Here is a 27,460-nt window from a genome sequence, read left to right as displayed (position 1 = left end):
CATACACAGAGTGCATATTTGCTTACAGATATATATTCTCACTGGAAGGCTATATAAGAAATGGATTGGGGCTGGAGAGATGGCTCAGCAGTTAAGAACACTGGTTGTTCTTACAGAAGATCTGGGTTCAAATTCCAGGACCTACATGGCAGCTAACAACTTTCCGTAACTCCAGTTCCAGGGGATACTGACAGCCTTTTCTGTCCTCTACGGGCATTGCACGACACGGGTGCATTTACCTACATGCAGGCAATACTGGCATACACATAAAATAAAAATAGTAAATGTTTTTTTAAAAAGTTAAAAATAAATAAATGCACTTAAAGTCAAAATTGTAAAAGAAAACAAGGTCAATATATGATGATAAAAGGACCAATTCATCAGGAAGATATGATTATAAAAATATATACACTCAGTATTGAGTATTGAGTATCACATCAAGACATTTTTATATATAAAGCAAATAATGAATCTGAAGACAGAGATTGAAATACAGTAACAATAGGGGACTTTATGGTATACTTTCAGCAATGAACAGATCAATAACGGGGAAGCACTAACTGGACTCTGGGATTTTTTTTTTCTTTATAAAGAACACATGAAGTTGGGAGGGAGATATGTTGAGGGAGGTTTGGGAAAACTGCAGAGGGGAAATGGGAAGTGGATATGATTAAATTACATTGTATACATGTGTGAAACTATTAAAGAATAAATTAAAATATTATTTTTTAAAGGAAGTGCCAGGTTTTGTGAAATACTGTCTTAAAAAATTCAGGTGGAAGCCAGACGTGGTGGTGCGTGCCTTTCATCCCAGCACTTGGGAGGCAGAGGCAGGTGGATCTCTGTGAGTTCAAGGCCAGTCTGGTCTACTTAGTGAGTTCCAGGCCAGTTGGGGCTACAGGGAAACCCTGGGGCTCTGGAGCGTGGTGCCTTGGGAAGAGCCAACTGTTTGGCCTTTCATGTTCTCCTTGACGCTGTGGGCCAAGGCTGCCGTCCTCACCACGCAGTGGGGAAGACACGCAAGGAATTTGCATAAGACAGCTGTACAAAATGGTGCTGGAGGAGCCTTATTTGTGCACAGAGATACTCTTGAGAATAACCCAGATACTCCATTTGATTTCACACCAGAAAACTATAAGTGGATAGAGGCAATTGTAAAAAACTATCCTGAAGGGCATAAGGCAGCAGCTGTGCTTCCAGTCCTGGATTTAGCCCAAAGGCAGAATGGATGGTTGCCCATCTCTGCTATGAACAAGGTCGTTGAAGTTTTAAAAGTGCCTTCAAAGCCGGGCGTGGTGGCGCACGCCTTTAATCCCAGCACTTGGGAGGCAGAGGCAGGCGGATCTTTGTGAGTTCGAGGCCAGCCTGGTCTACATAGTGAGTTCCAGGACAGCTGGGGCTACAGGGAGACCCTGTCTCAAAAAGACAGAAAAAAAAAAGTGCCTCCAATGAGAGTATATGAAGTAGCAACTTTTTATACAATGTATAATCAAAAGCCAGCTGGAAATCATCACATTCAAATCTGCACTACTACACCTTGCATGCTTCAAAAGTCTGACAGCATACTGGAGACCATTCAGAAAAAGCTGGGAATAAAGGCTGGGGAGACTACACCTGACAAACTTTTTACTCTTATAGAAGTGGAATGTGTAGGGGGCCGTGTAAACGCACCAGTGGTTCAAATAAATGACAACTACTATGAGGATATGACACCCAAGGATATAGAAGAAATCACTGATGAGCTCAAGGCTGTCAAAATTCTAAAACCTTGGCCAAGGAGTGGACGTTTCTGTTGTGAGCCAGCTGGAGGTCTCACCTCTTTGACTGAACCACCCAAAGGACCTGGCTTTGGTGTGCAAGCAGGCCTCTAATTTATATTCAATTGTAAAGATACCACTGGAAAAATAAAATATGATCCTCCTATCTACCAAAAAAAAAAAAGACCAAAAAAAAAAATTCAGGTGTAGAAGCCACTGAGAAATGACATTCTGATATCAACCTCTGGCCTCCACATGAACCTGCACACACATGTACACACACACACACACACACAGATATACAGACACACATAGAGTCATTTCTAAAATGAAATCTTAAATCTGAACAAAAATGTAGAGGTTCTTATGGGTGGTCCCCCAAATGTACTATATTACCCATTTCTGGGCTGGTGTACATGCCTTTAATACCAGCACTTGGGAGGCAGAGGCAGAGGCAGGTAGATCTCTGTGAGGTGGAGGTCAGCCTGGTCTACATAGCAAGTTCTGGGTCAGCTGGGGCTACAGAGAGACCCTATCTCAAAAAAGAAACAAACAAAACAAAAACTCCAACTCCCCCAAACCAAAAAACATTATTACCAATTTCTTATATAGCCTTCCAGTGAAAACATGAGCAAATATGCACTCATATGTGTGTGTGTGCATGTGGGTGTATATGTCCACGTGTGTGTGTATGTATGTGTCCATGTGTCTGTGTGTGCATGTGTGTATGTATCTGAGTGTTCGTGTATGTGCGTTGTCTGTGTTCCCGTGTGCATATGTTCGTGTATGTGTGTGTCTGTGTCCGTGTGCGTGTGTCCGTGTGCGTGTGTGTGTGTGTGTGTGTGTTATAGTACTAGGGACTGAAGCTAAGGCTTTCCTCTTGCTCAGTAAGTGCCCTACCACTGAGTTATATAGGTCTCATTAAGCTGCCCAGACAGGAGCCCAAAGCGGTCACTGGCCAGCTTCTAGACGAGGCTCGGGGGCAGAAGATACCTTTTTGTCCCTTTTGCTGCTTCTGAGACACCACAGACGGTGTGATGAGATAGGAAAAAGGAGATTCCTGGCTACCCTGGGCTGCAGGGCTACTTACGGATTCTATCTAGTCTCTGCCCTAATTGGTAACGCCAAGTATTGGTTTTGTGAGTGACAGGAAGGGAGTGGGAAAAACACTGTGTCTGCTTTGTATAAGGCTTAGACCACTGCAATGGAGTGTGAGGTCTACCAGGATGCAGAATGGTAGCTCACACCTGTAACCTCAATACTTAGGAGGCTGAGGTAAGAGGATTGCTGTGGTTTAAGGCCAGCATGGGCAGGGAGCGAGTTCTAGGCCAGACTGGGCTGCAGAGTGAGACCTTGTCTCACAAAACCAGAAATATAAATAAAAACTCATCATGAATTAATCTGAAAAGCAGGAAAAGGAGCCAGTTGTTGGCCATGGAGACGAGGAGATGTGATCTCAGTCCCAGACTGCACTCATCCATCAGTCCAGAGGAACTAGCTGCGCTCTCCTTGTTGCCAGGGCCATACAGTTGCTGTAGGGGAGCCTGGCTCAGCTCCTGACAAGGGAAGTAGTCTGCAGCCAGGGGAACTCTCCAAACCCTGGACTTACCTCTTCACTAGGCTGGCCATGACCAGGCATTGTCAGAGGCATCACTGGGGGCCATATGGTGTCAATCAAACTGAAGAGCCCTGGTGTTCTGGAACAAGAAGAGACACTGTCAGAAGCATTCACCAACTAACATCGCCTATTGAGTGCCCATCAATGAGCTATTCAGCTACTTAGCAGGCATCATCTCCCAGGCCAAAGAGCTATAATTTGAGATGACCAGTGACTCAAATGGGCATCTAGACAGACACACTGCACAAGAACAGGACACTGTCCTCTAAATTATGATGCACCTCTATGTGACGTATTATATTGAAATGGTTGTGTAGAAACACTTGAGAAACAGGGGTGTATGTGTGTGACACCAAGGCTGAGACAGGAAGATCCTAAATTTGAGGACAGACAGCCTGGCTACAAATAACAAGAAAAAATAAAAACAAAGGTGAAAAATCACAATAATCATAAAAGTCTTAAGGATACAGATACCTTGCTATGTGAAAGACAAGCAACAAATTAAAAAGTGTCTATGAATGACGGGAGAAGCCTGTCGAGTTATCTAAGGAAGGCTGACAGCCACTTCTTTCCTTTGGCTTGTTTCCTATGTACACATATATGACAGTTATATAAAATATTCATACATGTATAAAATATACACATTTATGATTAAAATATATAAATTCATATACATGATTATATATACTTTTTATTTATTTACTAGGATTGTTTGTGCATAATGCGCAAGCATACGTGTGTGTGTGTTGTCCATAGGCCACAGTGCATGTATGGAGGTCACAGGACAACTTTGTAGAGTCAGTTATCTCCTGCCACCCTTATGTGAGTTCTAGGAACTGAACTCAAGTCACTAAGCTTGTGCTGCAAACACTTTTTACCTGCTGAGCCATGTGGCTTGTCTCTTGTTTCTGGTTTTTAGGCCTGGCATGGTGACACAAGCCTTTAATCCCAGCACTCAGGAAGCAGAGGCAGAAAGATCTCTGTGAGTTCGAGGACAGCCTGTTCTACATAGCAAGTTCCAGGACAACTAGGGCTACACAGTGAGACTCTTCCCCCCCATTCCCTCAAATTACAATGTGTGTATATATGTATGTGTGTGTGCACATGCATGTGTGTGTGTGTGTGTGTGTGTGTGTGAGTGTGTGTGTGTGTGTGTGTGTGTGAGTGTGTGTGTGTGTGTGTGTGTGTGAGTGTGTGTGTGTGTGTGTGTGTGTGTGTGTATGTGATGTCAGAGAACAGTCTGTAGAAGTCAGTTCTTTCCTTCTTCCATGTGGGTTCTGGGGGTTGAACTCAGGTTGTCAAGCTTGGTGGCAAATGTCTTCACCCACTGAACCCTCTCATTGGCACATTATTTTTTGAGACAGGGTCTCATGTAGCCCAGGCCTGCCTCAAACTTTCCGTGTAGCAAACTCTATTGCTATGAGGAATGCCTTGAACTTCTAATCTTCCTGCCCACATTTCCCAAGTGCTCCATCACAGGCATGCATCACCACAACCCATTTATATGGTGCTGGGATGGAACTCAAGCCTTTGGGCATGCTAGGCAAATATTCTACCAACTGAGTTATATGTCCAGCCCTATTTTTATAAAACAGATATACTGACATATTTCAACTTATGTACAATCAGGCTATGTCCTAATAAACCCACTATAATTCAAAAATTATATGTCTAAAATACATCTAGGGACTAGAGAAATAGCTCAGCAGTTAAGAGCACTTGTTGGTCTTGCAAAGACCTGGTTTAGGTTCCAAGCACCCATGTTGAATGGCTCACAACCACCTGTAACTCCAGCTCTAGGGGATCCAGCGTCCTCTTCTGACCTCTGTGAGTACCAGGCATACACATGGTGCACATACATATATGCAGACACGCACATATACACATTAAAAAAAATCTTTTTTTTTTTTTTGAGACAGGGTAGAAAAAAATCTTAAAAAAAACCCCAAATGCCTAATCTGTCTGAACTCTTGAGCACCACAGCTAGGCAGCAGAGTCAGGTACTCCCTGTTAGGACTGAAAAGTTGATCGGCAGCTGCAATCTTTGAAAAGATCAAAGTTTTAAGTTCAAGCCAGATGTGGTAGCTCACACCTGGACTGCTGACCAATTCCAGGTCAACCTGAAATACACAGTGAGACTCTGTCTCCAACTCCTTTCCCCTAAAATGTTTCTACTGAATGCATAATATCAAGAAATTATTAAACTGAACCACTGCTTGTACATGAAGAAAAACTGTCTAGCATAGTGCCCAGCATGGTGGCGCACGCCTTTAATCCCAGCACTCAGGAGGCAGAGGTAGGCGGATCTCTGTGAGTTCAAGGCCAGCCTGGTCTACATAGTGAGTTCCAGGACAGCTGGGGCTACAGGGAGACCCTGTCTCAAAAACACAAAATCATATATTTCTATCTCTATCTCTATCTATCATCTATCTATCTATCTATCTATCTATCTATCTATCTATCTATCTATCTATCTATCTATCTATCATCTAATCTCCAGCATACAGGATGGACAAAATTCTGTGATTCTGCTTACATGTTCTTACCTTAGATCTGATTGTTTCCAAAACAAAATGGACCTTTGATCTGGCCCCTTGTTAAAGAGGGAGAGGAGCCACCTGAGTTCTGTTCTACTGGGATCATAAGGCACTGTGAACCCCTGTATTTCCTCTTCTGTAAAATGGTGAGAGCTGCAGTATTACTGCGAGGAGTAACAGAAATGGGCAAGGGCTGAGTATGAGACCTTGGGTTCCATTCTTGGCACTAAGCAAATGGGGTCTGGCAGCATACACCTGCAATTCAAGCACTCAGGAGGTGGAGACAGGTGGAGAAGTTCAAGTAAGCTAGAGGCCAGCCTGGGTTTCATGAGACCCTGTCTTAAAAATAAAAAAAGCACCTATGTGGCACCTAAGAGAAATTCTATGCCCAGAGCAGACACCCAGCATGCTCACCATCTGCTACTGCTACAGTCGAGGTCGCTACTGTGAGAGACATACTATGCTGTTTTGACTTAAGTTTTTCTATTTTAAGTAAATTAAGAATTTTTTTTAGGGGGTGAGACAGAGTTTTCCTATGTAGCCCAGGCTGGCCTGGAACTCTGGATCCTTCTGCCTCCAGAGTGCTAGCATTACAGGGGAGTATGACCACACCCTACTCATGCCAGCCTTTTATCTTAGAGTTCTTTATGAAAGAAAAGAGTACAATGAGAGTATAAGAACTGAGTGCAAAAGATGCTTTTGCTGGGTGTGGTGGGCCACACCTTTAGTCCCAGCACTGGAGAGGCAGAGGCAGGCAGATCTCTGTGAGTTCAAGGCCAGCCTGGTCTACAGAGCAAGTTCTAGGCCAGCTGAGGCTACAGGGAAACCCTATCTCAAAAAAAAAAGAAAAAGAAAAAGAAAAAAAAAGAAGTGTTTTTGTAAACAACAGAAAAACTAAGGGTGGTATGCAGCTCAGTGGTAAAGCACTTGCCCCAAGCACCACCAAATAAATAAGAAAACAAAAACCACCCCTCTTAGATAGGACAAAGTGATTATCAAACAAGTCCAAGCCATGAAAACAGGCTTCTGTGGTCAGCTCAGGTTGTGTGCAGCATTCTGTGGTTTGGCTGCATGAGCTCCCCACTATTGCTGAGGGGTGGAGGGGACTGTAAAGTGAGAGTGAGGGAAATGAATAAAAGGCACCTGTGACAGCCTGCTAAGCCAACATTTCTTCAGCTTGTAACTGTTTGGGGAGGTTATGGAACTCTGAGGATATGGAGCCTTGCTGCAGGAAGGACATCACTGCAGGAAGACTGGGAGTTTTAGAGCCTTACTCTTCTTCCAGTTCACTTTCTGCTGCCCTTGTACAGCTGACATGCAATCTGTCAGCTTCCTGCTCTGTTCTTTTGTCATGCCTTCCCTGCAATTATGGACATCTAGCTATCTGGAAATGTATTGCTTCTGGTCACAGTATTTTATCATAGCAACAAAAAAGTAATTAATACAAAAGTTGGTACCAGAAGGTGGGGGTGTTATTGTAAAGAACCTGACCATGTTCGTTTTTTGAGGAAGGTAGAAGATTTTGGAACTTTAGATTACAAAAATGGCTGAATGCTTCAAGCAGAGCTCAATGGGCCATTCTAGTAAGGAGCCGGCCTGAATCCTGATGTTTAAGAAGGGAATAAAGGCTGTATTAGCAAATGGGCTAGAGGCCATTCATGTGATATTTTGGCAAAAAGTCTGGCTGTTTTCTGCCCATGTTCTAAGAATTTGCCTAAGACTAAACTAAAAAGTAACAGACTAATTTCTTTGGCAGAGGAAATTTCAAGACAGCATGACACTGGGTCTGTGTAATGGTTATCACTGATTACTCTTATGCAGGTCTACAGTGAAAAACAGCAAGCAGGGCAGAAAGAAATACAAAACGTACAGGAGAGAAAAAGAGGCTTTTTTTTGGGGGGGTCATTTTGAGACAGGGTCTTCCTGTAGCACCAGCTGGCCTGGAACTTATTATGTAGACCATGTGGGCCTGGAACTCATCAAGATCCACCTGCCTCTGCCTCCCAAGTGCTGGGACTAAAGGTGTGTGCCACCACACCCAGCCACATCTGGCTTTTCATGTGAGTTCTAGGATCAAACTTGGATCATTAGGCTTGTGTGACTAGTGCTTTTACCCACTAAACCATTACGCCACCCTGTCATGCATTTTGAAATCAAGTACATTGACTCTTTCCAATTGATTACTTTTCAAAACTGTTTTATCTATGATAATTCCTTTTCCTGTCCATATAAATTTAACACCTACAATCTTTTATTTCTCTGGGATTTTAATGGGCATTTCATCAACTCATATGTCCTTTGGGGACAGCTGATGTGTTTACAATGTTGCATCTTACAGCCTATGAGCACAGCATGCCTCACAATTTTTTCTGATATCTTTAATTAATATGTAATTTATAATGTACGGACTCTATGCATATTTTATTAGACTTATGCATAATATTTTATTTTTTGAGTAAGTAAGTAATGTTAATAAAGGCTTCATTTTTTCTAAGCCTTCATTATTAGAACATAGGAATCAAATTGATTTTTACATGTTAACCTTATGTCCTGCAACTGTGCTACATGAATCTCTTACTAGTTCTAGAAGCCATTTTTGTATGTATAAGATTCCATTGGGGGCCGGGCATGGTGGCACACACCTTTAATCACAGCAGTTGGGAGGCAGGGGCAGGCAGATCTCTGCAAGACTGAGCCCATCCTGGTCTATATAATGAGCTCCCGGCTAGCCGGGGCTACAGGGAGACCTCATCTCAAAAAAATAACCTAATCCCCCCCCTGCACCAAAGAAAAAGGATGGCATGGGATTTCCTACATTGACCACAAATGCTGTCTGTGAACAGGGCTAATGTTAGTCCTTCCTTCCGGCCGCCAGGCCTTTCTTCCTTATTGCACTGGCAGCCCCGTTTGCTCATTTACTTCCTTGGGGGTGCTGTGCCATAGTTTCTCCTCCCCCTTCTTGGGAGACCTGAGAGCTGGAGCCCTCTGCGGTCCCAGGCTCACAAACCAACAGAATACCTTCTATTTTGGGTTTTGCATAGTTTATCACATCTGGGAAAGCATGACTTACAAAGTGCTCAATATGGCGGCTTCTCCTCTTCATGCAACTGATTGGGTGGGAGAGGTGATGGGCTTTCACCTGCTTGACGTTACAGAAGGGAAGGGTACTGGAGATTGAACCCAGGACCTTGTGGAATTTAGGGAGTATGTTAATGCTATGGTCTCCATTCCAGATTATGCTCTGAGGTCAGGGGGCCCCTATCCCAGGTCACCTGAAGGTCAAAGAATGCATGGAGACTCAGGTCCCCTGCCAGTCCCTGCCTAGCTCTGGTCCCCTCTAGCCCTGTTCCTTATTTATACAATACTCAAGGTCAATGTAGCAGGCCTCCGCATCCCCCACTCTTCTAGTCTTTCCCCCCTTTCTTCTGTAGGCTTTTCTGTTTCTTTTCTTTCTCTCTCCTTCCTTCTTTCTTTTAAACATTTTACTTTTATTTTTGTGTATGAGTATCCTGCCTGAATGTACGTAAGTGCACCCATGTTGCACAATGTCCATTCAGGCCAGAAGGGGGCACTGGATCCCCTGGAACTGGAGTTAGAGAAGGCTGTGAGTCACCACCATATGGGTGCTGGGAACTAAACCCAGGTCCTCTGAAAGTGTAGCCAGTGCTCTTAACTACTGAGCCATCTCTTTGGCCTTTTTTTTTTTTTTTTTTTTGGTTTTTTTGAGGCGGTCTCCCTGTAGCTCCAGCTGCTTGGAACTCACTCTGTAGACCAGGCTGGCCTCGAACTCACAGAGGATCCGCCTGCCTCTGCCCCCGACGCCCCATGCTGGGATCAGGTGTGCATCACCACGCACAGCTCTTTCTTTCTTTTTTGAGACAAGGTTTCACTATTACCCTTGGTTGGCTTGGAATTCACTGTGTGGACCAGGCTGGCCCTGAACTCACAGAGTTCTGCCTGCCTCTGCCTCCTGAGTACTGGGATTACAGGCCTGTGTCACCATGTCCAGCCCTCTCCTGTTTCTTTTAGGCTGTCCTCAATAACAGGGTTTCTGTGATTAAACCCGGAGTTGAGACTGTTCAACGTATCTGAATGCATATCTTTATTCCTCTCTTTTCAGTCTACCTTTAACAGAAATCCACACCTCTTTTTCCACCCCCACCATTCTCCCTCCATCCTTCACCCTCTCCCTCTACTTCCTATGTGGCAGCCTAGTCACTAAACCCACCGTGATTTCTTTCCTTTGTTCTGTACTTGCCCCACTCATACCCACAATAGTTAATATATTAATACACATAATACTTAAGGTACTTGGTAATTAAGGAGCGACTGTTTTGCAGTGAACTACTAACCAGTTTTAAAGGTAGATTTAGTAAAAAGACCTAAATTAATAAAATTATAGAGAAAAAGGAGATATTACAAAAACATCAGTGAAAGTCAGAAAATTATCTTAAAAAAACTTATGCTCTACTAAATCAGAAAATATAAAATAAATGGATGAACTTCTAGATAAATATTAACTACCAAAAATAAGCCAAGATGAGAAAATAACAGATCACAACCAGTGAAATTAAAGTAGCAATAAATAAGTTCAGGTCCAGATAGACTCACTGCAGAAATCTGTCATGCAGGCTGTTGGAGGAGAAAAGACATCAATGGTCTACCCAGCACTGGGCCCTGCATGCTCTAATACTGACCAGCTGGCAAGATGTGCTCACTGGTGCAACAGTGGCTTGATGGTTACAGGTGTAACCATCAACTCATTGAATAATCGACAGGAAAGATTTCATGCTCTCTACATAGTAGGTCCTAAGGGAGAAACTGGGCTGGAGAGATGGCTCAGCAGTTAAGAGCACCGGCTGCTTTTGAGAGGAACTGGGTTTGAATCTCAGGAGGAGTGAGCCTTTCCAAGTAGCTAACCCCTAAATTAGGAAGAGCTGCAGATAGACCAAGTAACCACTATTTTGCTCCATTAATAAATAAGCCCATTGTTTTTCCATACTCCCCTTATCTAGGAATGCCCTTGGGATTCTTTAATACCTGCTTCAGCCAGAAATACAAGAAAAAATTATGTCTCTAAGTCTAGTTAGGCGATGCCAGCTGACCTTGGGCACACCTCCTCTCCCTACTCTCCTGTCATAGATTTTAAAAGTAAAGGCTCTGCTCTCTCTAGGAGGGCTGATGTTTCCCTTCAGATCCCACAGCTTTATGGCTAATCCTTTGCTTGGAGGTTGATCTGACTTCATGTCTCTTTTTTACCCTCTTCCTCCTTAAAACCTAACACTAGCTACCTGCAAATCTCAACTTAAGCCTGCTTGTACCACTTAGTGTGACTACTAATGAGTTTTCTTTTTAGTTTTTTATTAGCATATATTAATCATGCATACTTATTTGGATGCATCACAACATTTTCAAACATACTATATTTTGATCCTATTCATCCCTCATCTCCCCAGGTCCCTTCCACTTTCACGCTGTCCTAATTTGTTCTCTGTTGCTGTGATGGAACACTGACCAGAACAAGGGAGGAAAGGGTTTATTTCGTCTTACAGGACGGCCCATCCTCAAGGGAAGTCAAGCCAAGAACTCAAGGCAGGAACTTGAAGGCAGGAGCTGAAGCATGAGCAATGTGTTACTGGCTTTCTTTTTCTGGCTTGCTCAGCTACCTTTCTTACAGCCTAGGCTTACCTATACAGGTATGGAACCACCACCCACAGTGGGCTGGACCCTTCTACATCAATTAGCAGTAAGAAAAGACCCCATAGAAATGACCACAGGCCAATCTGATGGGGGAAATTCATCAATTAAGATTTCTGCTTCCTAAATATGTCTAGGTTTGTATGAAGTTGACAAAAACTATGACGTGTGTGTGTGTGTGTGTGTGTGTGTGTGTGTGTGTGTGTGTGTGTGTTGCAGTAAGTTTACTTAGGGTTACCTCCAGAGCAGGGTGAAGGTTTATTTGCTGGAGCATGGGTACCTTACCAGGGGTTATATATGTAAAGAAAATGTCTCTCCCACCTCAGCAACTACGAATTACCTGGAGCTCCTCCTAATCTCCTCCCCTCTAACAATCATTAATTAGGTTTCTTAATGAGGTGATTAAAAATGTTCTGGAATTAGTGGTGATGGTTGCCCAGCTTTGTGAATAAGATAAAAAGTAATGTTTTGTACACTTTAAAATGGTGAATTTTATGGTATTTAAATTTTATCTACATCAAACTAATTTTAAAAAGTATCATTGGACAGAGTAGGTCAGCAGTAGAGCAGCTGCCTAGCATGTATAAGGCCCTGGTTTACTTTCCAACTTGTCAAAAACAAAACAAAATAAAAGATATCATTAACTTAAGACAGGGGTTTCTAGCAAGGACAACTTGAGCCTGGAGCTGAAATGTTCCATTATTAGGCCCTTCTTCAGCTTTACTTCATGATTTTGTTAGCCCCCATCCCCCGTACCCCACATGTCTCCTTTGAGACAGGATCTCACTATTTGGTCTAGGATAACGTGTCCTACAACTTGGAACCCTTCTGCTTCAGTCTCTCAAGAGCTGGGATTACAGGCTGGTGTCCAGCATTACCTCTTCTTCCTTTCCTAAGTCCCCACCCACCCCGTTCTCAAAGCTTCCAGAAAACCAGGGGCTGGGACTTCTGCAATGAAGTTATAATGCTCTACCTTTCTTCACTGAGAGAACAACAGAGGCTGGGGAGAGGGAGGCCGTTCTCATGCTTAGTTTAGAATGGCTGGTCATCCTTTTCTTGGGACACTAGCTCCATGGGACCCCAGTGCTTGGCCTGAGCTAGCCCACTGTAAGTGCTACTTACTTGGCTACTTTTCAGCAGCTGGAATCTGTTCTGCTAAGGAGGAAGTCTACAGTATTGAACAAGTCATCCCTATACCAGGGCTCCTCAAAGCGCAGATACTGCATGTGTGTGAAGCCCTGACTTGGAACATGAGAGTAACAATATATTTCACTTTGGGTTTCATGAATATCTAAATAAAATTTGGCCAGGTTTCAGAGCAGGGTATCCTGAGGAATGAGGAATTTCATATTTAAACCCTCTGCTGTAATGACCCACTGTAATGCAAAAGTGTGGAACATACATCAATCAGGTATTTCAGTAACGATGTGGGATGAGGGCAATGACAGAAATGGCAGCTAGCATGTGCCTTTATGGAGAGCGTACCAGCTGGACTCTTACGTCACGTATAAGAGGCATGTACAAGAGCTTCCCTGCAACCCCCCTGGGGGAAATATCTTCCCCAGGGGATCAGATCTGAGTTCTGATTTCAGACTATCCTAGGAATGTCTTACAGATGAGCAGACTTACAGTATGTTCCCAAAGGGAGTCCCCTGAATTTCAGAAATATACTTTGCAAGCTGAAATTAACTGAAGAAAATGAAGGGAAAAACAGGATACTAAAATATACATCTGAGATCAGGTGTGGTGGCACATGCCTATAATCCCAGTACTAGGGAGGCTGAGGTTGGAGCATCATAAATTTGAGGACAGTCTGGACTATAAATGAGACCTGAGGAAAGAAAAAAAAAGAGAAAGGAAAAGAAATACAAAAAAAAGAGAAAAAGCTGGTATATAAAAATTAACAAGTTGTCCAACTTTGTAAAAAGCAAATTATTTACATATTTCTGTTACATTTGATCAGGAAGTCTCAGTCTCTCTCTCTCTCTCAATAAGGGGCTCACACAGCATGTTGCTTTCTGAAATGATACACAATTCTCAATCTTCTTTCACGTCCCAAGTGGTACTTAGTGTTTCTTTTATTAAAAAATTAAATTACACTTAATTGTTTGTGTGTTAACACATACAGCATGTGGGTGGAGGTCAGAGGGCAACTTGCAGGAGTCAATTCTCTCCTTTCACCATGTGGATCCCAGAGATCAAATTCAGGTTGTCAGGCTTGGCAGCAAGCAACTTTACCTGCTGAACCATCTCACCGGTCCAGTCCTTAGTATTCCAAAATGTCTTGTGATCCACTCACAAGAACATCCATACTACTACAAAAATATGCTACATTATTATAAATATGTTCTGAACCTGAAAAAATCTTGCCTCTTTGGGATTCGCTGATGACTGTGAAATCACACATCAGGCATGTTCCTTCTAGTTTTTCAAAGTGTGAGCTTGTTGTAGCTAGGTGGTAGAGCTCTTGCCTATCACATGCAAAGCCTTGGATTCAGTCCCTGGAACTAAAGCAAAAACAAAAAAAAAACAAAACCAAAAACTCAAACAGAGCAAAGAACCAGAAAGACTGAATCAGTCTTACTAAAATTGTTTACATGGAAGCCAAAGTGTACACCTGGTACACACCTGTAATCTTACAAGATCAAGCCAGCCAAAATCCTGCCATAGATGGGGGAGGTGCTCTCCAGCCCCAATAAAGGTCCCATCCCTTACTGAGGAGCAGTGAGGCAGTTGACAGTTACTAGGGGAGGGAGAATCATTCTTTTGAGGTAAGTGATGGCCCCATGCCCATGCATACACTGGTACTAACTGGACATAGTGGTTATCACACGTACACACACAAAGACACGAGACTGTGGGGACATGTTGGGGGGCATACGATGAGCTAGAGGAGGGAAATAGGGGGAGGATATGATCATATTTCATTGCATACATGTATGAAATTTTCAAGGATAAAGAAGAATTATAGTTAATAACAAAGAAGCAGAATTGGCTTGGAGCCATCTGAAGGCAGGCTTTAACTCCAGTGTTCCCACTCTCTAGTTTTTAGCTTTTTGCTTTTTTGTTTGCTTTTTGAGATAGCATCTCACTATGTAGACCCAACTGGCCTGGCCTGGAACTCATCTTGTAGACCATCCTGGCTGGCCTTGATCTCACAGAGATCTGCCTGCCTCTGCTTCCTCAGTGCTGGGATCAAAGGCATGTGCCATAACACCCAACATTAGTTTTTAGTTTTTTTTTGTTTTTGTTTTTTTGAGAAGGGTCTCATGTAGCTGAGGCTGGCTTTGAATTCCTGATCCTCCATCCTCCACCTCAACGTTGGGACCATGCTCAGCTTTGAAGCACCCCTGCTTCCCAAGTGCTGGGGAGCAAACCTAGAGATTCCCAAATGCTAAGCAAATCATTTGTCACTAGTCCCCCACCATAAGAAAGGATACTCATGTGAGGGCTGGGTGTGGCAGCACAGACCCAAGATCATAATACTCAGGAGACTGAGGCATGACAAGCCTGCCTGGGACCCAGGATTCTGATCCAACCTTCTCTGTGAATGTATAAGGCAACGCTTACTCTTAGAGGTCATTTTGAGGATTACACATAACACATGGTACGTGGTAGGCCTTGTTTTAAACCTGGAGTTGAGGATTTAGCTTGGTAGCAGAGGGAAGTTCAAAGTCCCCGAGTTTTAGTATTCACTATCAGGAAAGAAACAAAGAAATAAACAAAAATTCAAACAAAAAGTAAAAAAAAAAAAAAAAAAAGGTCGGGGGGACTTACTATAAATTTGACTTCTTTCATACTTTGTTTCCTGGTACCTGAGGGCAGCATTCTGGGTATTGGAGAAGACAGCCTTCCACCAAGCTGGGAGTAACCTGGTAACCATTAGCCCACCTGGAGAACTAGGAGTTCAGCTAGTTTCTCAAAGAGTTTTGTGAAGCTTCTTGAGGCCCTGCTCAAGGGTCACAAAAAATAGTTATTTCCCTTGGCCAAGTAGACTTTGGGAATTATTTCATAAAGATACAGGACCTCAAGGTACACAAAGATTTCATTCTCCTTCTCCTCCCCGCCCCCTCCCTCTGCTTTCTCCTCCACTTCATCTTTCTTCGACAGGGTCTCATGTAACCCAGGCTGGCATACAAATGCAGGTGCCCAAAGATGACCTTGAACTCCTGGTCCTCAGGTCTGTATCTCCCAAGTACTAGCATTACAGGTATGTGCTACCACACCTGGTTTTAAGGTTTCTTAACCAAACAAAATAGAAAGTATTAACCATAAAGAAAAAGACTGACAAATTTGATAAACTGGCTCTTCTGTTGCTAGAAAGAACAAAAAGGCAAACCACTCATAGCAACATAAGCCGTATGTTGGGAACAAAGGATTTGTGTTCAGAATATATAAAGCATTGGGACTATGGGATGGCGCAGCAGGTAAAGGCACATGCCAATAAGCCTGATGACCTGAGTTCAATTCTTGGGATCCTCATGGTGCAAGAGAACTAACTCCTGCCAGTTGTTCTTGGACCTCCGGATGTGCACTGTGGTGTCCATAGGGTGAATGCAAGAGGGCTAGGATGGAGCGGTAAAAAGAGAGGCAGGAATGAAGTACATACACGCACGCACACACTAAATAGATAAATGTAATTTAAAACATAAAAGAAAGCACAAGACCCCAGAAGAAACATAAGCAAGACTTGAACAACACTTCACCAAAGAAGAAATTACATTTTTAATGGATGAATGTATTAATCATGCATAAATGTGTATGTGTGTGATCGTGTGTGCAAGTGCTATGTGTGTTTGTGTGTGTGAATGTGCACATGCGTGTAGAAGCCAAGGATAACCGCTGTATCCATTCTCAGGTGCTGCCTACCTCCTTTTTGGAGACAAGGTCTCTTGCTTACCTGGAGCTCACCAAGTAGGCTAGGCTGGTTGCTTGGTCAGCTCCAGGTATCTGCCTGTCTGCATCATCCCAGTGCTGGATTACAAGCTCATAGCACCATGCTTGGAGTTTTAAAATGGGTTCTGGAGATCAGACTCAGGTCTTTATGCTTAACTGGCAAGTCCTTTTCTGACTGAGTTGTACGTATCCCCAGCCCCCAAATAGGAATTTAAATTGCCAACATAGAGCAAAAGGTTCTTGGCCTCTATAGTAATCAGGAACTAGAATGTAAGCCACAGTGTGATTCCAAAAGAGATTTACCTAAATGTACCAAGAGTGGAAAGAGAGAGCAGGGAACAGAGCATAATCCAGCAGGCACAGCCCCCGGCCTTCCATCTGGGAAGACTGGCATCATCTAGGGAAGGAGAAGACCCTCCTGACAATGATGTGCATACCTCTGTCCTAATGCACAGTTTCATGTAACTGAGTGTTGGGATCATGAAAAATTTGACAACAGGGAGATGTTTCTGAATGGCCAACAAACCCAAATTAATTCAAATCAAATGCATAATGAATCTGAGGTGATCCTAGCAGCCCTTACCTGTGCTGCATCACTTGACTTCAGTGTGGCCTTGGTTGTGCACACAGCACGTGTGCTCTACACTGTGCGTATTGCAATCCACACAACACTCCCTGAAACACCTGGGCTCAGATTTGAGACTACTGTATCTTATGAACTGTAGTGTTTTCTGTACACATAAATTTTTCTGATTTTATAGAAATATAATAATTTAATTGTAGGAAACAAAAATTTTAATATTTTCCTACTGTCATTCTTCAGCATTTAAGTATCAGATTAGTATATCTTTCAATTGTACTGTGTTAGAATACTTAAGTTTTGTTTGGCTTTTTTTTGAGAAAGGGTCTTCCTGTACCTCTGGGTGGCCTGGAACTTACTATGTAGCGCAGGCTGGCTTCCATCTCACAGTGATCCACCTGCCTTTGCCTCTTGAGTGCCAGGATACTTAATTAAAAAAAATTCTTGTTTAATGTTTTGGTTGTTAGCCTTAGCCTTTAATGGCTATGCTATGGGGGGGGGGCTATGGGAGGGTGTCAGTGGGGATGGGGGTATAAGATGATTAAGATTGTTTGAGGTGTTCTGTACGAAATACACAAAAATTCAATTAAAAATTGCTGTTTGAGTTGCTGACTTAAGTTTTATAAAATTTCATTACATGAATTTTAGTTTGGAGTTATGACAGAAATTTCAGTGAGTTTTGAAATGGGCCTAATGTCTAATTCCACCATTTTGTGGTTCATATGTTTGTCAAGTGGCACACTCATAACTGACAATCACAAGTCAAAATGCTGATAAATTCCAAAAAATGTTGTAGATACTCTATAGCTTACAGCGTCACATGTTCTGCCAAGATTTAATTCTTTATGTAAAAATGAATAAGCACATCTACATCATTAGTAAGCAAATTTGATTTTATCTCTAATGATGTTTATATTAACAGTCAAGATTTCCTTTTTTATTTATTTCAACAGCAGCCATAGACACAGTAGTAGCTATGTTATCTATTTGTGGAGAATAGTGGAAGATCAAATTTGAGGCTTTCTATGAATGTGTGCTCCAGGTTTGACAGCTTTGTCACTGTCTACCTCATGGTCAGCAGCTCTAGGGAGAGAAATGAATTATCTTGCTTCATGTTTTAAAAATAACATAATTATCTTTATTAAAAGACACTTGCTTTTGGACTGGGTGTGGTGGCACACTTTTAATCCCAGAACTCGGGAGGCAGAGGTTGGCGGATCTCTGGGAATTTGAGGCAGCCTGGTCTACTTGGCAAGTTCCAGGCCAGCCAGGGCAACTCTATCTAAAAAACAGAATAAAATAAAACCCTTATATTTTCATTAGTCTCTAAGTAACGCCCCCCCACACCACACCACACACACACCCCTGAACCCAAAGCAGTTGGGTTTCCTATGGACCTGATGCCCTTGGTTATCCAGGAAAGGAGAATTCTAGCAGCGCTTATTGCTGTTAAGCACACTGAGAAACAGACTCTAAACCTAATTATTATCAACATTATTGATAAGAAATAATCAAATTTCTGTTTTGAGGGAAGACAATTCTAATTATAAAACAAATTGAAAATTTCTAGAAAAGAATTTCCTAAAAATTTAAGGTAATTAAATACCAGCAATAGTACCAAAAACAGAGGCTCTAGAATTTGATGAAACTGACTTGCGGCCCACTATATGCACATGGAGCCAAATTACTTAAACCCAGTGAGCTTTGTGTCTTTTTGTAAAAGTAGAATAATCAAGAGACCAGGAATGCCCATTTTTGTAAGTAAATCTTTGCCTTTATTTTCCCAAATTAGTAACTGGCATTTTCAGGCTGGGCTGAAGCTTGCTGAAAAAGCACTTGCTAAGCATGCAGGAAGCCTTGGGTTCAATGCCCAGGACACGCCCTCCCTGAAAACTGGGATCTCTTAAAAAAGTTATTTCATTTTAATTTCTTGTGTGTATGTGGTGTGTGTGTGTGTGTGTGTGTGTGTGTGTGTGTGTGTGTGTGTGTGTGAGAAGGTCTGAGGACAAATTACAGGGGGTGGTTCTCTCCTACCATGTGGGAACTGGGGATCAAACTCAGGTTGTCAGGCTTGGCAGCTGGCAAATTTACCCATTGAGCCATTTCACCAGACTGGCATCTCCTTTTGGAACCTCTGATTCTTAGTTGTATCTTTTTGATATTTGTGGAATTAAGCCCACAAGTTCCTTTTGGAAACTACTGTTCTCCAAACAACTTATGAAACATTTGCAGTCATTTTCATAATTCAGTGTAAGTACTTCCTAAATAATCAGCTTGGTTTCCTTTTTATAAGGTGAGATAAAACTGATAAAACATAAAATTAACAACTTTAAGTTAAACAATTCAGTAGAGTTTAGTATGCTCACAATTTTATGCATATGTTACTTGTATTTAGTACCAGAAGTGATCCATTCCCTTTTGCCCCTGGCAACCACTGAGCCATAGAGATATCTGTGTGAATTTGCCTATTCTGAACATTTAGTGCAGCATGGAACCTTCCAGATTGGCTTCCTTCACTTATCAGCATATTTCCCAAATCTATCTTGATGATTTTACTTTCGACTTTGAAACACTTGGTTTATGGTAACTCTGTCAGCTTCTGATGCTGCTTCCTCTGCATTGTACTTCTGTCTGCATAGGATGAAATTTTAGGGACAATGCCAATTTGATTATATTTTGAATTTTTAAAAACTTTATTATTTTATTAATCTTTTACTTAGTATTCACACATGCATATGATGCATTTGTATCAAATCACCCTACTCTCTACCCTCCAATTCTTCCCCTATACCCCTCCAACTTTTCCCTCCGAACTTCATGTACTTAAAAAAAATACTCACTGGATTCATTTAATTCTGCACAATAAAAAGCCTAGTGTCAGGTATGAGTTACCTCTATTTGAGTTGTTGGCCAGTAGGGGTCCAAAGACACCCACAAAGCATTATAGGCTATTGCTCTTCTTATCCTCCAGAACTGATGGTATGATCCTATTTCTCAAGGCACTATATACCTTGGTCATAGGACACGAAGAAATCAAGCTGGTACCAGTCTGGAAGATTTATCCTTACTGGCAGGTTCTATGCGTGCTACTTGGAGGAGAAAGGTCATCAACAATTTTACTAGCTATGAATCCTTCGAGCTACAATAATGACTGGCCTGGTAAGTCATGCCCACTGGTGCAATAGTGGCAGGAATGTTATGGGAGTAACCAATCACTTTCTGATTGGATTTAAAGCCTACTCCACACGATGAAGCCCATACCTAGTACCATTAACTATCCCCTTGAATTTTACTATTGGTGCTACTCGTTTGGATTGGGTACATAAATCTTTCTATTTTTTTCTTAATTAAACCATTGAGAATTTATGACTACTTAGCAGCTAATAAAAGCAAAGGAACTTACATATTTATGTTAAGTAAAATAAGCTAGTTACTTTGCAGGAAGCAATATTTTTTTCTAATAAACATATTTATTTTAGCCATTTATGAAAGGACAGATACTGCAAAATCCTACAGGTAGAAGGTACCTCAAGCAGCCAAAATAATGGACAGAAAATAGAATGATGGTTCCCAGGAGATGGGAGGAGGTTGAATGGAGAATTATTTAATCAATAGAGTGTCAATTTTGCAAGAGTAAAACAGTTCTGGAGACTGATTAACACTACTGAACCATACATATAGAATGATACACATAATAAATATTATGCTGGTTTTGACCACAAAAAAGATTGCTCAGGTAAAACAATAGTTGCATGTTTCAAATACTGAGTGCTAGATGTGTGTGTGTGTGTGTGTGTGTGTGTGTGTGTGTGTGTGTGAAATGGGAAATACTGCATGTTTTTTAAGACAGGGTTTCAATTTAGCCCACACTGACTTGGAACTCACCCTATAGCCCAGGCTATCCTCAAATTCACAGGGATCCTCCTACTTCATTCTCCCCAGTGCTATGATTATAGGCATGAACTACCATGCCTAGCCTGTTGGCCTATTTACTTACTACAGCACTGGGCACTGAACCTAGAGCCTTGCCACACTGCATAGCTACCTATATCAAAACACTGACATTTATTTTTAAAAAACAACAAGCTAAATATGAGTAATGTATAATAATAAATTATAATGTATTTTAAGTACTACCTGAAATAAAATAAAAATTAATGATAAATAGAATTATTACAATATTAAAATGCAAAAAACATATTTTAAAAAGATTTATTTTCTTTTTATTTCTGTGTATGTTTGTGTGTCCCTGTGAGTACATGTTTGAGGGTGTCTACAGAGGACAGAAGAGTGTGTCAGGTCCCATTATGCTGGAGTTACAGGCAGTTGTGATGTGGGTGCTGGGAACTGAACTCAGATCCTCTGAAAGAGCAGTTTGTGCTCCTAACTGCTGTGCCATATCTGCAGCCCTAACATTTTTAAAATAGAAAGAATGAGTAGCAATGAGACTATTAATAAAGCCAGATGTGATTGCACATGCCCATAGTCCCAGATTTTCAGAGGTAAAGGTGGGAGGATCAGGATTTCAAGGTTATCCTCTGTTACACAGTAAGTTCCAGGTCACAGCCTGGGTTATATGTCTCAAAAAGCAACCAACCAGCTAGTCATGGTGTCGGATGCCTTTAATCCCAGCACTTGGGAAGCAGAGGCAGACAGATTTCTTTGAGGTTGGGGCCAGCCTATTCTACACAGTGAGTTCTAGGACAGCTGAAGCTACAGGGAGACCTGCCCCAAAAGACCAAAAACTAACAAATAAAAACCACCAAACCAAACCAAAAAATACAACAAAAACACCACTGTCATAGTTTGTTTCTTCATTGATGTGATAAAATACTCTGACCAATACCAACTTGGGAAGGAAAGGGTTTATTTGTCTTACATCTACCAGGTCACAGTTCATCAGGGAGCCCAAGGTAGGAGCTCAGGGTAGGAACCTGGAGGCAGGAGCTGGAGCACAGGCCATGGAGGAATGCTGCTTACTGGCTTGCTCCCCTGGCCCCTGCTCAGCTTGCTTTCTTATGCAACATAGGCCCACCTGCCCAAGGGTGGCACCACCCACAGTGGGCTGGGCCCTCCCACATCACACAACGATCAAGAAGATGCCCCACAGACATGGCCACAGGCCAGTCCAATGAAGGCAATTCCCTAACTGAGGCTCCTTCAACCCAGGTGTGTCAAGTTGACACTAAAGGTGTCAAGCACAACCACCAACCAACCAAAACCAAGCAAATAACCACGTCATAGTGATTTAACAATTTCTAACATTGGGACTTAAGGCTTTATCTGACTTTATACCTAAGTACAGCCTGGTTTGGGATAAATGCCCCCAATCTGGGCCTAGCACATGTCTCAGCATCACAGCAACTAGTCAGGGGCACAGCACTGAAGACGAACTAAATAATGCTAATGAATTCCTTTTTGTTATTTATAATTTTTATTTGTTATTGTTGTGTGCATGCGAGTACACACCCATGTGGCCAAGTGATGGCACATGTATAGATTTCAGAGGAGGACTCTAGGGAGTCTGTTCTGGGGCTCCAGCACAAGCCTTGCTGAGTTATCCCACTGGCCCTAAATAATCTTTTTAGTAAGTCTTCTTCCCCTTTACATGCCTTTCCATCCTATTTTATATGGCCACAGATAGCATTACTAACACGAAGAGACTTTTCTTTCTGCTACATCAAGGTGTTTAAAACATTCATGTTCATTTAAAATTTTTTATTTATTTTATGTGTATGAGTGCTTTGCCTGCATGTATGTTAAGTGTACCGTGTGTGCAGTGCCTATGGAGGGCAGAAGAGGGCATCAGATTCTGTGGAACTGGAGTTACAGACAGTTGTTAGCCACCATGTGGGTGCTGGGAATTGAACCCAGGTCCTCTGCAAGAGCAGCCAGTGCTCTTAACCTCTAACCATCTCTCCAGCCTCTAGAACATTTTTTGTTACATCTATTTATTCATTTCTCTCTGTGTGTGTCTCTGTCTCTGTGTGTGTGCATGCATGTGTGTGCCTGTGTGTGTGTGTGTGTGTGTGTGTGTATGTGCATGTGTGTATGCCTGTGCTACACATGCATGTGGAGGTCAGAGGACCGCTTTCAGGAGTCACTTCTCTTCTACCATGTGGGACTTGGGGATTGAATGTGGATTATCAGGTTTGGCTGTGGCCTTCATTTTTTTCCATCATTTTCATAAATTCTGAGACTAATCAGCTAGGACCTATCTAGCCACTTGGATCATCAGTTGCTCCAATACTTTGTCTATCCTGTCTTCTGCTTAAAGGGATGCAATTCAGGGTTAAAGGCAGCTATCAATTGCTTCATTTGTCACTCTTAGAAGTGAGGCAAAGCTCCATGTGCACACAACATACTATAGCAAATGTATGCACTAAGAAAATGTTTAGGTCTACATAAAATAGCACCCGTAAGCCAATAATCTATTTTAAATCAAATTTAAATTTTTTTTTTTAGGGGGCTGGAGAGATGGCTCAGCAGTTAAGAGCACTAGCTGCTCTTGCAGAGGACCCTGGTTCAGTTCCCAGCACACACATGGTGGCTAACAACTGTCCTAGCTCCAGTTCCACAAGATCCCACACCCTTTTCTGACCTCTGTGGGCACTGCATGACATGGTGCACTTACAAACATACATTCAGACAATACACATAAAATAAAAATAATAAAAAATTTTAAAAACTTAAATTGTTTCAGTAGGTCGGGAAATAAAGGAATGTGTAGGATTTCAGTTAGTTTGTTTGGAGGCAAAGTCTTGCTCTGTAGCCCTTCTGGCCTACTGCTCACCATGTAGATTGGGATGGCCTCGAATTAATGGTGATCATCCTGCCTCTGCCTCCCTTGTGCCACCATACCTAGCCAAATATTTTGAAGATTCTGAACTGAAAGAAATCCCTCCATCCCCATTACATAAAATAATGTGCTACATACTGTTTCCATAGTTAACATATTTTGGAAACCCCCCCTCTTTTCTTAGCATTTTCTTGCCATATAAAAATAAAAGTATGCTGGGTGTGGTGGCGCATGCCTGTAGTCCCAGCACTTGGGAGGCAGAGGCAGGCGGATCTCTGTGAGTTCAAGGCCAGCCTGGTCTACATAGTGAGTTCCAGGACAGCTGGGGCTACAGGGAGACCCTGCTTCAAAAAGACAAAAAAAAAAAAAGTATGCTGTAAGTAATAACAAAGATCAAATTCATATACAGAATTATGACATCAAAGCAATGTGAGTTCTCTGTTCATCTGGCTTGCTAAACTCCTCCACAGGCCACTCAGGAGAACAAAGTCAGCAGTAGAGCCTTGTAAGACTCTGAACCAAGAGCAACAAGCATTCTGTGAAGGAAACAGAGGCAGGACAAAATTCAAAATGGAGAACACCCAACTAGGTGGCTTTGAAAACTACACAATTTAAAAATTTTCAGTCTTACTCTGACCAGTCAATATAGACACTCAAATAAAAAATAAGTCAGTGAAAAACAAAAACTATGCTGGCTGTCTTTCTGCCAACTTTCTGGACTGAGGCAGATGTCAGAAGGTTGCTCCCTGTACAGTGGCCCAGAGCCTGTCTGTTCTGATGGCTCTGTGGCAAGGAGGGATGACCGATGGTGTCACTCAAACTATGGACAGATCTGCTTGAGTAGATCTGAAAGAATATGTCTTCACTCAAACATACAATTACCTTCCAACTGTAGAAATGTTATTTTCTACATTTTAGAAAATGTAGAAATGTAGAAATGTTATTTTCTACATTTCTACATTTAATCATTTTTGCCTAGATTGTTGGAAGTAATTGTATTTTGTTAAGGTTTCCAAGCAGTATATCTCATTAAAGTTTATCAGAATACTAACAAACACAACACTTAGAGGGAAAAAAAAAAGACACAGTATTGTGTTTTCTGGGCCATGGGCGGATGACTGACAGTGGATGATGTCACTAGTAGGCAATTATAACATCCAGCATTCCAAAACCATTTAATAATTTGTTTTGAAGAAACAGTTTCCAAAAGAACAAAAGATACTCTAAATATTTATTTAGATGGCTATATGCCAAAATAAAGTTAGATGCATAAAATAATGAATCTCAACCTAAAAAAGCATCAGATATGTTTTCTGCAAGTTAAACATGGAAAAGGTTTAAAGAGTTTTCTGATAAACTGGCCTAGAGGTAGAACACTTATGAGCATGTGTTAGTCCTTAGGGACTTTACTGGGACATGAATTATCTGGAATACTAAGTGCATTTCCTATGGAAAACCCATTTCCTTTGGAAGTGTTGTAAATGGCAGTGAGGCTTCATGAATAACAAACAAAAAACTAGGTTAAATATTAGGTCCATGTACAGCACGATGCTGGACAAGCATTAATTCTACAGAGGCACAGATTTCTGGGTCCCAGGCTGGCTGTATAATCTGGGCCTCCCTGTGCCAGGTGGCAGTTCAGGTGTGGAGACAGTCAAGAAGCACTCTTCCTGCAACAGCCCAGCTGGAGCGAATGCTAACTGTAGACACCATTCTACCCTGACTGCTCTGTCTTCAGATGCTTGGGAATTAGAAACGTTTATAAGGACGGAAGTGAGGGTCTGGTTTTGCAAGCATAGGGCTCACATATTCAATCAAAATTTTCTTACGTCTACGTGTGCTTTCTAAACATCTCTGCAAATCTCCTCCCACCTTATAATGCAATTACATTATAATACAGCCACCTCCTTATGAAAATGGAAGCATCTGTCTTAAGACAGGTATGTATGACAAAGAATGCAGCTCTACTGACTCAGGGTTTGTCTACAGGGATCTGTATATGAAATGCAATTCTAGGAACATAATCTCTCAGGCAGAGCTGTTGCTCACCTCAAAGGTGCTACAGAAAGGGCAGACAGGACAGAGCAGAGGCCTGTGGAAAATCTGCTTTTTTCTGAGGTCAGTCAGAAGTACTCAGTGAATTCACCATTTAGAATGGCCACCCTAGAGGTGATTATGCAAAGCACAGAAGATGCTATCAGGAAATACTGCAGAGTGTTACAGACTTAACAGGCTTACTTCTACTCAGACCCTATTAGAAGCTCAGCTGTTACTATAATAAAATATGAGTATCAAGAAAGCTAAAGTAGTTGTGCATGATAGCCCATGTGTTTAATCCCAGCACTTGGTAGGTAGAGGCAGGCAGATTTTGATATGTTCGAGACCAACCTGGTCTACATAGCAAGTTCCAGGCCAGCCATGGCTACAGAGTGAAACTTGGTCAAACAAAAACAAAACAAAAAAGGGGCTGGAGAGATGGCTCAGCAGTTGAGCACTGGCTGCTCTTGCAGAGGACCCAGGTTCAATCCCAGCACTGACATGGTGGCTAACAACCATGCATAACTCCAGTTCCAGGGAATCCGACACCCTCTTCTGGTCTCTGTGGGTATTGCATGATGGGTACACATATACATGTGGCCATAACGCTTATACATATAAAATAAGAATGAATGAAAAGAACTTTTAAAAAAATCCAAGACAGACAGACAGACAGACAGACAGACAGACACACACACACACACACACACACACACAGAGAGAGAGAGAGAGAGAGAGAGAGAGAGAGAGAGAGATCTATTAAAAATGCTGTGCCTGCTGGGTGTGGTGGAGCACACTTTTAATCTCAGCATTTAGGAGGCACAGGCAGGTGGATCTCTATGAGATCAAGGCTGGTCTGGTCTACATAGAGTTCCAGGCCAGCTGGGGCTATAGGGAGACCTTGTCCAAAAAAGATTAAAAAAAAAAGTTTCTTCTTAGATGTGCCCACTGTTCAAAGACTGACAGGAATACGGGTAGCCATCCACTTCCTGACTGGATTGAGGCCTGCTCAATGAGAAGAAATTCACTCTTGGTACTCTAAATGTCAAAGGCTATGGCTGGGTGGTCCCAGGCACTGAGGGGTGGGGGTGAGAAACCTATTGTTGCTTGGCTAAATGGACATGTTAAACTGCCTTCTAAATAATTCATCCCTGTAGATTAGTGCTACTGTCAACCTTGATCTAAGAAACTTCCTTCTAGGGTGGACAGCAATTAAGGCAGAGACACATAAGTTGTCAAAAAGTGCTGAAATAAGTGACTGTTGAGTGCTCTGCTGGAAAAGGACATTTACACCCCTCACCAACACACAAGGAGAATCATGGAAGAGAGGGCAGAAAGAATGTGAGTGCTGGAAGATGGGAAGGAGTGCTATGGAAGGCTGCCTTCTGGACACAAGGGTGTTCCCTCAGGAAAATACTGCAGCTGTGTCCATTTGTATAAGATCAAGTCAGTATTCCAGTGGGCAGCACCGACTGGACCCAGTGGTTACTGTAAAAAGGAGAGGCTGTGAGGGCAGGAAGGGTGCTATTGGGGTGTCTG

General features: G+C 42.2%; 2 protein-coding genes across 4 annotated transcripts in view; one reads left to right on the top strand and one right to left on the bottom strand.

The window, feature by feature from the left end:
- Spidr (scaffold protein involved in DNA repair) overlaps positions 1 to 27,460 on the bottom strand; it is a 389,790-nt gene that overhangs the window by 21,376 nt on the left and 340,954 nt on the right. For all 3 annotated transcript variants that reach the window (XM_008844506.3, XM_029569016.1, XM_029569017.1), the window contains one exon: positions 3,367 to 3,454. In XM_008844506.3, the coding sequence (XP_008842728.1) occupies positions 3,367 to 3,454 (88 nt within the window). The remainder of the gene's footprint in view (positions 1 to 3,366; positions 3,455 to 27,460) is intronic.
- Positions 960 to 1,916, top strand: LOC103743266 (NADH dehydrogenase [ubiquinone] flavoprotein 2, mitochondrial-like). The gene is made up of 2 exons (XM_008844504.2): positions 960 to 1,276; positions 1,430 to 1,916. The coding sequence occupies exons 1-2, from the start codon at positions 960 to 962 to the stop codon at positions 1,869 to 1,871; spliced, it is 759 nt and encodes a 252-aa protein (XP_008842726.1). The 3' UTR covers positions 1,872 to 1,916.

The sequence above is a fragment of the Nannospalax galili genome, unplaced genomic scaffold (assembly GCF_000622305.1).
Source record: "Nannospalax galili isolate Female #2095 unplaced genomic scaffold, S.galili_v1.0 scaffold462, whole genome shotgun sequence".
Lineage (NCBI taxonomy): Eukaryota > Metazoa > Chordata > Mammalia > Rodentia > Spalacidae > Nannospalax > Nannospalax galili.
Note: the sequence above shows the minus strand (reverse complement) of the source record. Positions and strands in the feature narration are given on the sequence as shown.